The 12,557-nt window shown below is 39.8% G+C and overlaps 1 protein-coding gene across 4 annotated transcripts in view; it reads left to right on the top strand.

Moving 5' to 3' along the window:
- Positions 1-1,256: 1,256 nt before the first annotated feature.
- The window catches only part of LOC120517345 (CDP-diacylglycerol--glycerol-3-phosphate 3-phosphatidyltransferase, mitochondrial), a 95,244-nt gene continuing 83,943 nt past the window's right edge, over positions 1,257-12,557 (top strand). For 3 of the 4 annotated variants that reach the window (XM_039739590.1, XM_039739589.1, XM_039739591.1), the window contains exon 1: positions 1,257-1,400. In XM_039739590.1, coding sequence (XP_039595524.1) covers positions 1,285-1,400 — 116 coding nt within the window. In that variant the 5' untranslated portion in view covers positions 1,257-1,284. Of the gene's footprint in view, positions 1,401-5,662; positions 5,699-12,557 lie in introns of those variants that run through there. The other variant, XM_039739592.1, reaches the window with a different exon arrangement.

The raw sequence follows: 12,557 nt of genomic DNA, 5'->3' as shown, positions 1-12,557 counted from the left end.
CTGTTGTGCAAAACAAAGTAGTTTGTACTATTATATTATATTTCTGAGGTGGCCATCAAGCTCTGTGAAGAGGATCACTTGTGTTCTGTTTTGTGTGCTGTATTTGGCCCGTTTTTGACACCCATTACACACCCAACCTACCTGGAAATGGGAGTCTCACTCTATTGCCTTTCCTAAGATTTCTTCCATATTTTCCCACAAAATATTTTTTTGGGGGGAATTATTTCTTATTTTCTTAAAGAGTCAAGGCTGGGGGAGCTGACAAAAAAGGGCCTGTTAAAGCCCATGGAGGCTTGTTGTTGTTGTTTTTGGCTTTTAAATGAATAAACATTTAGGACCCTACTCCAGTTACTTCAACATAATTATGGGAAAGTAAAAGTTTGACTGTCACTGCAATAAAAGAGTACTAAAATTTCACCAAAGCATTGTATGTGACAAATTCAAAATTATGATTTGAAATGTCAAAAAATGCTAAATATGACACCTACAGTACATTAGGGCTGTCTTTAACAAACTTTACACCGAATGTTAATGATTGGTGTCTCACAATGGCAGCACATCCATCTCATTTACTGTACACTTTTCATGCTTTACACACAAAGGCTTTTAATATTCCATCTTTTTACATTTATTTATTTGGCTGATGCTTTTATCCAATGTGATTTACAACATTTGAGATACAATTGGTTACATTTTTTTTTTTTTGTTTTTTTTCCAGTTGGAGCACAGGCAGGTGAAGTGACTTGATCAGGGTCACACAGTGTCAATAGGGGAATTTGAACCCCCAACCTCGGGGTTTGAGCTCCAAAGGCTTAAACACCACACTGCTGCCTGCCACCTTTTTTTGCATAAATACTGTGCATACATGTATTTATATATATTTTATTGATTGCAAATTTTCATATAATTGATTATTTTGTTATTTCCTTTATTTATCTTCATAGGGGTTCTGCAGATCGAACTTTTTATATAGGGGTTCACAGCCCCAAAAACTTTAAGAAACACTGCATTAGAGAATCTCAAACCTCGACAAGGTTATATTTTTGCTAAATACCCATTGGCACTCTATGCTTGAATAAATGGTGTTTTTTTTATAAAAATACGAAGTTATAAGTAAAGAAAAGTAAAGAATAAACAGCAGTTCTTTCCATTGCACCTTTAAGCGCTCCGCTTCGCCCCGCCCGCTCCGCTCCGCCCCGCCCTCCTCCTTCACGCACACTCACATGTGGTCGCCTCTTTGTGTTGATAAAGTTAATTCAAAAAGTCGCGTCAAGCCGGGTAGTCATGGCGGCGCCCGTACAGTGTTGGAGGTGGCTGTCCTCTGGCACCTCAGTGGCCGTCGCAGCGCTTGTCAGCCGCATGATTGACAGAGCTTGTCGCATGAGGGAGCGCAGCAGCAGGTAAGCCTGAGCACCCGAGAGTTCGGGGATTTGGAACCAAGCCTGAATGAGCAGAGACTCACGTGCATCGATGTTCTAGTAAAGTCTTGATTTGACTTTTTTGCCTGGCAGTTGACATGTGGTGCAAATGGGTTGTGTTTTGTGATTATTAATGTTATTAAAGAAGCTTCACGAGATGCTGAAGGGTGAAAACGCAAAATTCCACGCGCCAAACCGTCAATGCCGCTCGAGCGCTCGCGGGGACGCCGCGTTACACGCGCCCGCCATCGAGGGAAGCAGACGGCGCCGTTCTTACCGGGTTCCAAATGTCAGCGCGCCTTGCCAAGCAAGTGAGCACACTTTGCTGCTGCTTCTTTTTACGGCTGCTCCCGTTATTAGTTGCCGCAGCAGATCATCTCCATATCTTCCTGTCCTCTGCATCTTGCTCTGTCACACCCCCATCCTGCATGTCCTCTCTCACCACATCCATAAACCTTCACATAGGCCTTCCTCATTTTCTTTTACCTTGCAGCTCTATCCTTAACATCCTTCTCCCAGTATTCCCCTCAATCCCGCCTGGCTGACTTTGTCTCCCAACCGTCCAACCAGAGCTGACCCTCTAATGTCCTCATTTCTAATCCTGTCCATCCTCATCACACCCAATGCAAATCTTAGTATCTTTAGCTCTGCCACCTCCAGCTCTGTCTCCTGTGCCACCGTCTCCAACCCATATAACACAGCTGGTCTCACCACCGTCTTGTAGACCTTCCCTTTCACTCTTGCTGATACCCGCCTGTCACAAATCACTCCTGACACTCTTTTCCACCCTTCCTATACTCTCTTCTTCACCTCTCTTCCACAATCCCCGTTACTCTGTACTGTTGATCCCAAGTATTTTAAACTCCTTCACCTTGGCTAACTCTACTCCCTACATCCTCACCACTCTCTCATTTTCACACATCTATTCTGTCTTGTTCCTAGTGACCTTCATTCCTCTCTAGAGCAGCTAACTCACCTTCTGTGATTGCTAATTTACATGTGAGTAATACAATTAAATTTCTGTAGCGGTCCAGCAGCTGAAATGGCGCCATTGTGTAAACTAACCGAGTGAACCCAGTTATCAGTTTGCCTAATTGCTGTCAGGGTCCTAATACTATGTGCTCCTCCAAAGCGTGCTTTTTCCTGACGCAGTAAACTCGTATGTTTTTGAGAGGTGAAGACCAAAGTTGATCAGTTTTTTTTATTACCGTTTTATTACAAAGTTTGAGCTGTTGATATCGTCTCTTAGTTGGATGTCGGCTTTCATTCCAGCTGTAATTTTTGTTTTACTGAAGAATGTGATTATTTTTGTGCTATGGGTAGCTTATCAGGTATTCTCCTCTGCTGCTGTATTGCACTCCGTCTGTTCATTTGGAGTGTGTCGGATATTCCAGTGCCTCTGCTTTCGACTCAACAACCCAACTCCTCATTTCAGTTTCTACTCACTCGGACCATAAATAATTGAATCAACGTTACAGATTCTCTACTACAGTACTCGCCACTGCCCATCATCTTGTTTTTTTTTTTTTTTTCCGTAATTTTTGAAAACTGCACTGATTACGTTTAATGAAGTAACATTCGGCACACACAATCTCACAATACAGGTGGGGTTGGAGGGCTTCTGGATGAATCCTTGTAGTGCATCAGTGTTATGCTGTGTTACTGCAGATTTGTTGTGCAGTGATTGCCGATATAAATGGATGCCTTCTTGGGGCCCCAAGCAATTATCTACCTTGCCTGTCCTGTCGCTACACCTCTGTTTGTCCCTGCTAGTGGCGTTTTTTGGCTTGAAAATTCTGGTGGGGCCATAGCAGAATTTTCCTTTACTTGTGCAGACTTCTGTAATGTCAACATTCACTTCCATAACTGATAATATGCGTCCCTGCTTGCTGTCGTCTAGTAGTGTCGAGTGAACCCTGTGAAGTTTGCTTTTCCATGAGTTTGGTGAAGTCACGGAACTGTTTTGAGAAATTTGCTGAACTCCACAAAAATGCAATAAGATCAATGGGGAGGAGGAACTGATCTAGTTTTGTGTGTCCTATAATGGTGCCATGGGGTTTTAATTATCCAAGATGCCTAGGCAAGGGTCTGCCAGCTATGTTGTACTGATTATTGTTGTCCAAAATGTGATCAGAGCTGTGAGGCATCAGTGCTAACCCCTGCCTTTTGGACAGAAACAAAACACAATAAATAGTCACAAATTAGCAAGAAGTAAAAAGTATAGAGGTACTTTTCTATTATCGTGACGCAAATCGTATTATCGTTTTTAAGATTAGACACCCAAAGCGGGCATTGACATTAGGGACCTATAGGTAACTATGCTAACTTTAAGGTTAGTATTTGTGGTTGGGGTAGGCCAGTCTAATAATTCAAAACCTGCCCCACCGATTTACGTCACAATAATAGAAAATTACCAAATATACACTCACCTAAAGGATTATTGGGAACACTTGTTCAATTTCTCATTAATGCAATTATCTAATCAACCAATCACATGGCAGTTGCTTCAATGCATTTAGGGGTGTGGTCCTGGTCAAGACAATCTACTCAACTCCAAACTGAATGTCAGAATGGAAAAGAAAGGTGATTTAAGCAATTTTGAGCGTGGCATGGTTGTTGGTGCCAGACGGGCCGGTCTGAGTATTTCACAATCTGCTCAGTTACTGGGATTTTCACGCACAACCATTTCTAGGGTTTACAAAGAATGGTGTGAAAAGGGAAAAACATCCAGTATGCGGCAGTCCTGTGGGTGAAAATGCCTTGTTGATGCTAGAGGTCAGAGGAGAATGGGCCGACTGATTCAAGCTGATAGAAGAGCAACTTTGACTGAAATAACCACTCGTTACAACCGAGGTATGCAGCAAAGCATTTGTGAAGCCACAACACGCACAACCTTGAGGCGGATGGGCTACAACAGCAGAAGACCCCACCGGGTACCACTCATCTCCACTACAAATAGGAAAAAGAGGCTACAATTTGCACGAGCTCACCAAAATTGGACAGTTGAAGACTGGAAAAATGTTGCCTGGTCTGATGAGTCTCGATTTCTGTTGAGACATTCAAATGGTAGAGTCAGAATTTGGCGTAAACAGAATGAGAACATGGATCCATCATGCCTTGTTACCACTGTGCAGGCTGGTGGTGGTGGTGTAATGGTGTGGGGGATGTTTTCTTGGCACACTTTAGGCCCCTTAGTGCCAATTGGGCATCGTTTAAATGCCACGGGCTACCTGAGCATTGTTTCTGACCATGTCCATCCCTTCATGACCACCATGTACCCATCCTCTGATGGCTACTTCCAGCAGGATAATGCACCATGTCACAAAGCTCGAATCATTTCAAATTGGTTTCTTGAACATGACAATGAGTTCACTGTACTAAAATGGCCCCCACAGTCACCAGATCTCAACCCAATAGAGCATCTTTGGGATGTGGTGGAACGGGAGCTTCATGCCCTGGATGTGCATCCCACAAATCTCCATCAACTGCAAGATGCTATCCTATCAATATGGGCCAACATTTCTAAAGAATGCTTTCAGCACCTTGTTGAATCAATGCCATGTAGAATTAAGGCAGTTCTGAAGGCGAAAGGGGGTCAAACACCATATTAGTATGGTGGTCCTAATAATCCTTTAGGTGAGTGTAGATTCTAGCACTCAGAGTTCCAGTCTTGGGACACAATTTAGCCTTGCAATGAAGTTGTGGCATGAAGACCAGCTCATTCCATTGTATGAAGTTGTGGCACCACTTTTTTGTTTCTAATCTCTGTGCAGATGCTTTTCGCATTTTCCTTCATTGAAGAACATAGAGACACTTTGTAAACATGAATACATCATTTGTTAATAATATTATTAGTGGTTCACAGGGTTGAATGTGTTTTTCTTCTCTCTCTCTTACTCTTAAGTCTTGTTTTAGGTCTAGCTTCAGCACATAGCTAATTTGCATGCATAATGCTGCACTGCATGATCATTGTTATATAACCAGTAGTATAATGTTCTCATCATGGTCAGCTAATGTCCCCCTCAAATGAAAATACTGCAAGTTTAAATTTTTTTTAAATGCGTGCTTGCCAATGACCTTACAATACAATACAATTTATTTTTGTATAGCCCAAAATCACACAAGGAGTGCCGCAATGGGCTTTAACAGACCCTGCCTCTTGACAGCCCCCAAGCCTTGACTCTCTAAGAAGACAAGAAACAACTCCCAAAAAAAACCCCAGTAGGGAAAAAATGGAAGAAACCTCGGGAAAGGCAGTTCAAAGAGAGACCCCTTTCCAGGTAGGTTGGGCGTGCAGTGGGTGTCAAAAAGAAGGGGGACAATACAATACAATACAATACACAGAACAGAACAAATCCTCAATACAGTATAAAAAATAAACATTTTTAGGTAGTACGTAGCAGAATTTAACAGTAGATGACATCACATAATATGATTTGGATTTGTTTATAATCCTGGAGACCTCATCCATCAAGCTGCCTCCCCCATTTGGCCATTCCACGGCTGAAACAGTGCTGGGCCAGCCAATCTGATGAAAGGACCCCTCTTTCCCATGATTCCTGCGATCCTCCATCAGGGATGACTTTACCTTAGGCACACAACAACTTGGCAGGTGGGCCGTGGCACCAAGTGCCACATTTGAGTACTGAGAAGAGAAACGGAATAGGTGAGGGTTAGTATCCAATTCTAACTATCATGTTACTTATGTTTTAGTGCTAATGACTAACAACAGAGATATGCAGTCTGTACAGTAAATCAGCAGCTCTAGTCAGGGTGTGCTAAACTGCAGTAGTGAGTCTTCAGCTGGGATTTAATGGCTGAGACCGAAGGGGCATCTCTTGTAGAAGCAGGCAGACCATTCCACAGTTTCGAGTACACAGGCATGACAGTTTTGTGCATGACTGCTACACCTTTGTGATATCAGACTGACCTCACAACAGTGCATCATGGGGCTCTTGTAAAACATTTTTGTCTAAGCCAGGTGTAAGTCGCTTTACAGGAAAATATTACTTGTACATCCATGTTGGTTTTTAAGAAGTTAAAAAAAGCAAAAACAAAATCATGGTTGTTGACATTCATCCATTTCAAAGGGAGACTGTGCACTCTGCTTAAACACCAGTCTTCCTCCATGGCATCTTTCAGGGCCTGAGGAGTGTGAGTTCACCTTTCAGAGACCCCCAAACGCTGCTATTGACACGTAATGTTGATGCCCTGGTGTGAATTGATTTATTTATGAAAGCTTATTTATTTCAGCGGCCGCTTCCACCATGCGGTGACACATGCATCCGGGTTACTCCGGTCACCCAGGGTCAGAGGCAACCCGTATGCCACACTCCCCCAACGCTCCTAATTGCAGCCTCGCATCAGGATCACAATTTCAGTTTCCTACCAAACACGCAGACTGTACTAGTAGTCAAGGTACGACTAATGGAGCCTTTAAACAAAGTGATATGCTGTGTCTGTGGTCTACGCCTTTGTCCCCCGGCCCTCGATGCTGATGCCTGTTGCTCATGGGACTCATTTTATGCTCGTTTCTGTAGATAGCACAGAGTTGTCATTCCTGCCTGCATGTTCTCCCCATGTATTTACAGATAGATTGTACAAAGTGCAACGAAACTCTTATGCGCTGTTTTCTTCGTTCTGCGCCTCACTGGGAGTTTCGCTCTGTAGGCCTTTTAAAATAACACAGATTGTAATGGGCGAAAAGTAAATATCATTTAGGAATAAGAGAACTGCATGATGCAAGTGAGCATCTGTCTGTTGTCACAATCCATGACAGAACTTAACTTTCAAAACCATAGAATTGCTAAAGGATAAGTAGGATAATAAGCAGAATATAATCTTGGCACTTGGTGCTTGTTGGGTTGTCGCAGCTCCACCCATAATGGAGGCCGTGAACAGAACAGCAAAAGGGAAATGTATTCTAATCTCAAGAAAAATAGTTGCAAAATTTTATTTCATTAATGGTGCCTCATTAACACAAAAAGGCATCTTTTCTTAAGTCACAATCTGTACAACGTCAAAGTGGGCATGTGATGAAATAATATTTATTTTACATGACATCTGATGGGGCTGCGCTCCACTGGTCCTTAATGCAGGACACCGGTGGTCCCTACAATCGCTTGCTCTTACCAAGCATACCGACATCTGTCTCTTGAGGGCCAAGTCTGTTGATGTCCGTCTCCAGGCTCTGTTTATTGATTCATGGTTTTGGTCTACTAGGAAAAGGGGATTTTCCCAGAAGTGGTTTATTTAACAGTATTTCAGCCAAAATAAATGTTTTGGTGACGTTGTGAGCATGCAAGGGGATATCGGACACATGGACTATGTGACGAGGAAATAGACATTTTTCATAGGTTGTTTGATATTGTTTACGATTTGTCCAGTTTTAGACCCCATTGAAACCTACTTTCTCTGTGTTCTCCATAAAAACATGAGATTAAATTTTTTCCCAGCCATTACTATAAACGTCATAGGATAAGGAACATGAAAAAACGATCCATTTCCAAGTGGAGTATTCCTTTAAATTACCCATGGTAGCTGAGACAGACTCATAAATTAGTGGATGAGTAATTAGGATCATTTTAAACCAGGTCTGTTTTTAGCCATATTACTGACAGTTCTGGGTTGTGGGAGGCTAGTGCTTTTCCTGGCAGCATATGGTGCAAGGCAGAGGCCACACCTGCCCTATCTATGGCAATATAGGAAAAAAACAAAACAAAATAAACAATGCAGGAACCCATTATTTGGCCTTTTGCTATTCCCATCAGGTTAACGTCCTATAAGATTGTTGAGCTTTCTTCATTTGCATAAATGACGTGGAAGTAATGTTGGTTTAAAGGTGTGTCTAGTAAAATACTTACCTGAACTTGCTTTCGAGCCTTCCTGTAATTGTCCACTGTGTGGTGCACTTCCTTCCGCACAAAACATTTTTTTTTCCAGTCACATTCATGGTATACTCATTTACTGTAATTTGTTACACATGGGGGCCATCTGGTCTAGTTTATGTCTTTAGCAATTCAGGAGGGAGTCACAACTAATTAGTTATCGTACTAGTAGTATATTAATAGAAAATTAAACAAAACTGCTTTATTCATACCAGGAATAGTGAAGCTGATTGGTGGGAACAGGGAATGTTGTACTTTTAAAAAAAAAAACAAAACCTTGTTTATCATTTTTAGATTTTTGATTGCAATGGTTTATTAAATAGAATGAGAAGGGAGGAATTAAAGTTAAAATATTAAACAGAACAAATGTTCTCAAAATACTTTATTCATACGAGTTATACAAATATCAATACCTGCTCAGACCCACCTAATTCAGTTTAGGATTGTGGGGAGCTGAATTCAATGCAGGAAATCAATCTGAACAGAGTGCCAGCTCATCACTGCCCATATGCTGTGTTCCTGCAGCATTGACTGTTTTATGACTAGAGAGGCACACATTTTTTCACAGTTAACATAGCAGCAGCTCCTCAGTCTTCACAGTGAATGAAGATTGATATATTCTGTTTCAAGACCGATGGTAAAGGTTAGGGTCAACTAATACTGTTGCATATAATCGAGTTTTTAGGACCATTGAGATTTTGCACCAGACTGTTAATTTGATTTACCTTTGTCACCCAACTTGGCATATTAAGAATTACTCCTCAATTAGAATTCAATTCTTAGTACTATTTCAAAAATTGCTTCTCTAATATTGATGGTTAAGGTATTGCAGCATTTTCCACAATTGGGTAACTTGTATTGTAAGAAATGCATTTCATAGTTCTTTTTGCATATAATGAGTTTTGAGAATCCGATGTATCGTTTAGTTCCTTTGGTTCATGGCAAGGCTTTCATCCAATTAGTTTGTTCAGGTTCAGCATGATGCACTCATCAAGAAAAGTGGGTGGCATACACAGAGTGGGGTATATCACAGGGTTTATTTTCGGTAGTGTGGCACTTCCTTTGTAATGTATATTAGAATGTGATGGATTCATATCCACATTGTTGTATTTTGAGTTTTTAGGAATTCTTTCTTTTCTTTCTTTCTAGTAACTTGCCATGTAATATTTTATTAAAGGCACCATATGCACCCTTTCTTTCTTTTCAATTGTAACTTGCCATGTAATATCTTATTAAAGGCACCATATGCCTTTCTTTCTTTCTTTCTTTCTTTCTTTAAGCTATAACTTGCCATGTAATATCTTATTAAAGGCACCATTTGCACCCTTTCTTTCTTTCTTTCTTTCTTTCTTTCTTTCTTTCTTTTCAAGGTTTGTACCTTTCCATTAGCAGAAAAGGTAGGTTTTATAGATTATTTTAGTTTTATGGTGCTAGTGTACTTATTCATTTTATGTTATGGATGTAAAGGGGATTACTGGAGATGGAGCTGGTGGATATTTTACAAGCAATGAGCTACAAACTGTTATACTATGTGTTATTTTGTTTTTTATGGATGTCCCTGACTAATGTTTTATTGTACAGTATTTTATAGTACTACTGATTGTGTACATGCAACGGAATTACTACTGTCCTTCAGCAAACAATGAGAACAGAAGAAAATGAGTTGTGTGCTTAAAAACAAAATCAGAACTAAAACATCTGTGAATCCGATAAAGCAGTATAGGAATGGAGGCAGGGAGGATGAACAGCATGGAAAGCCAGTGTGATTCTGTAAGGCAGCACTCTAGCATGGTTAATGGTGAGGTTAAAGATTAACCCCTCATTCTGTGCTTGGAGAATATGAGAAGCTCGTTCAAATGTAGGTTTAGTTGGCCTGTTTATTTGATTTTGACTTTCTGTGACTGAACACACACGGATACACATGTCTGTGGTCAAAAGAAGTGAAATGTGTAGCAGTAGGTTAGAACAGGTCTTTGATGCTGACTACTGTGATGTGTTTCTTGTAAAGATCTGCAGGAAATACAATGAGGAGGTTATTTGATAATATTAACATTTCTTAACACATCGGTGTCTGTCTGTGTTTCCTGTAATGCCACAACATTTTGAATAGAAAAATGATCAGTGATCACTTTATAGATAGATAGATAGATACTTTATTAAACCCAAGGGGAAATTCACATCATGTTGCGAAGATTGGGTGATTGTAGTAGTGGCTGTGGAAAAACGCCTTGAGAACAGAAAAGCTGAACCATAAAACAAATGATTCTAAAAAGTTAGAATATCATTTAAATGAGAAGTAAAGGCAGAGATCTAATAAATAGACCTGATTGGTGGCACATAACTTTATAAAATAGCCGGACGAGCTGTAGTGAGGTTTCATCCTTTTATTGTAAAAACGTTCTTAATCTGAAGTTTTTTGCCGAGGGTCCAGAGTGAATCCTGAGCAGGAGTGAAGGAAGGGATGTATCGGCATGCATCTGCAAAAAGGGAGAAAAACATTTTTTCAATGTCAATTAGCAAATAAACGCTTGGGTTTGAGTCTTCAGATGAGAGAGATTTATCTGCTGTGGTTTAATGTGTTCCTCACTTCATTCTCACATCCATGTTTTCCCCGCATACTCCAATTACATATCTGCATTTCCAGGTAAAGTTGCTTTTCCACCAACAAGCCTTAAAATTCTTTAAATTGAATTAAATTAAATAGCACGTTTCTGTACCAGTGGGATTGGCAATAAATGGAATAATGCAGGATATGGCAGAATGATACAGAAGTTACAAATTGCTTGAGCAAAGCAATGACACTTAAATGCCAAATTAAAAATGAATACTTGCATGTTTATATCTGATATTTATCAGACAAAGTATGGCCGTATGATTGTTTAAACACATTGCTAGTTAAAACTGAATGGTAGATTGATTTCACCAATGGATTAGGATGTTTTATATTCTGCTCCTCTTAATGTTGGTTTAGACATCTTGTCGTGTAAAAGACTGATGTCCTCTATGAATTTAGAGAAGCACATTGACCTTTGCTTCTAAAATTAAGGTGGTTTATCTATAAAGCAGGTGATTTTTCTATTTTGACAACACATTTTTTTTGGTTCCACCATGTTAAAAAATACATCATCTTACTGATCATGTTGGTGATCTAACTTTCCTAGCAGTTCTCGTTTGTTGGCTTGCAATTCTTTCTTTTATTCATTCTTGCATCTTCTGTGATAGGCTTGATGCTAATGCATTTTTCTGTCTTTGTTGTTCCTGCATTCTGTGTTCATGACTTAACACTCGGTAAGAAGGCACTACTCTTCTTTCTATTATGGTATTCTTCATCATGTCATTGGCCTCTATTTGCTTGAAGATCAGGAAATGTTGCTCTGGTGGTGTTCTTTCTGCCATGTCATTTTGATTGCTGAATATTTTGCTTTAAGAAACCCACGAGAGCAGGCCAGTTTACCGAGGTTCCAGCTATTTCAAATTTTTGAATTTCCAGAATGTACCAGGGCACCAAAAGGCTAGAAATACATGACTGTAAACTCTTTGCCGTTTTGTTTACACACCTAAGGTCTCGCACCTCCTTCTGAATTCTGAACATGCATGCGACCATTGCATGCATTTCTCTGTCTTTGTCATTCTTGCTTTCTGTATCCCACACTTGATGTTCAGCAGATGGTGTTGCGTTTCTTCTTCCACTTCCTGTTATGGTGTTCTTCAAGCAAACGGCCTCCGTGATCTGTTTGACACTCGGCAGATTTTGTTGATTTTATTTGTTTCACTCCTGTCACTTCATTTGATGATTGCATTGCCGTAAGAAATCACCAGTATATATCATAAACTTTCCATAAGGATCAAGGTTCTGGAGTAGTTTGCTGGTAATTATATAGATATAGATATATATATATGTGTGTGTGTGTGTATATATATATATATATATATATATATATATATATATATATATATATATATATATATATATATATATATATATATATATATATATATATATATATATATATATATATATATATATATATATATAAAATACACCGTTCATTTATTCATGGGCCTCTCTACAGTTTTGTTTATTTTCGGGTTGTAATGTTCATTAAATTTACGTATCATCTGGTCCATTGACGGACCGTGCATCTCGCACGCAGGCCTTCAGTACTGCACCGTCTGAATCAACCCACCCCTCAAAAACTAATTTATGGTTATAAAAACCATCTTAATATTCAGAAATACAGTATAAAGAGCT

The sequence above is a fragment of the Polypterus senegalus genome, chromosome 17 (genome assembly GCF_016835505.1).
Source record: "Polypterus senegalus isolate Bchr_013 chromosome 17, ASM1683550v1, whole genome shotgun sequence".
NCBI classification, from domain to species: Eukaryota; Metazoa; Chordata; class Cladistia; order Polypteriformes; family Polypteridae; genus Polypterus; species Polypterus senegalus.
This window is presented reverse-complemented; position numbering and strand designations above follow the sequence as displayed.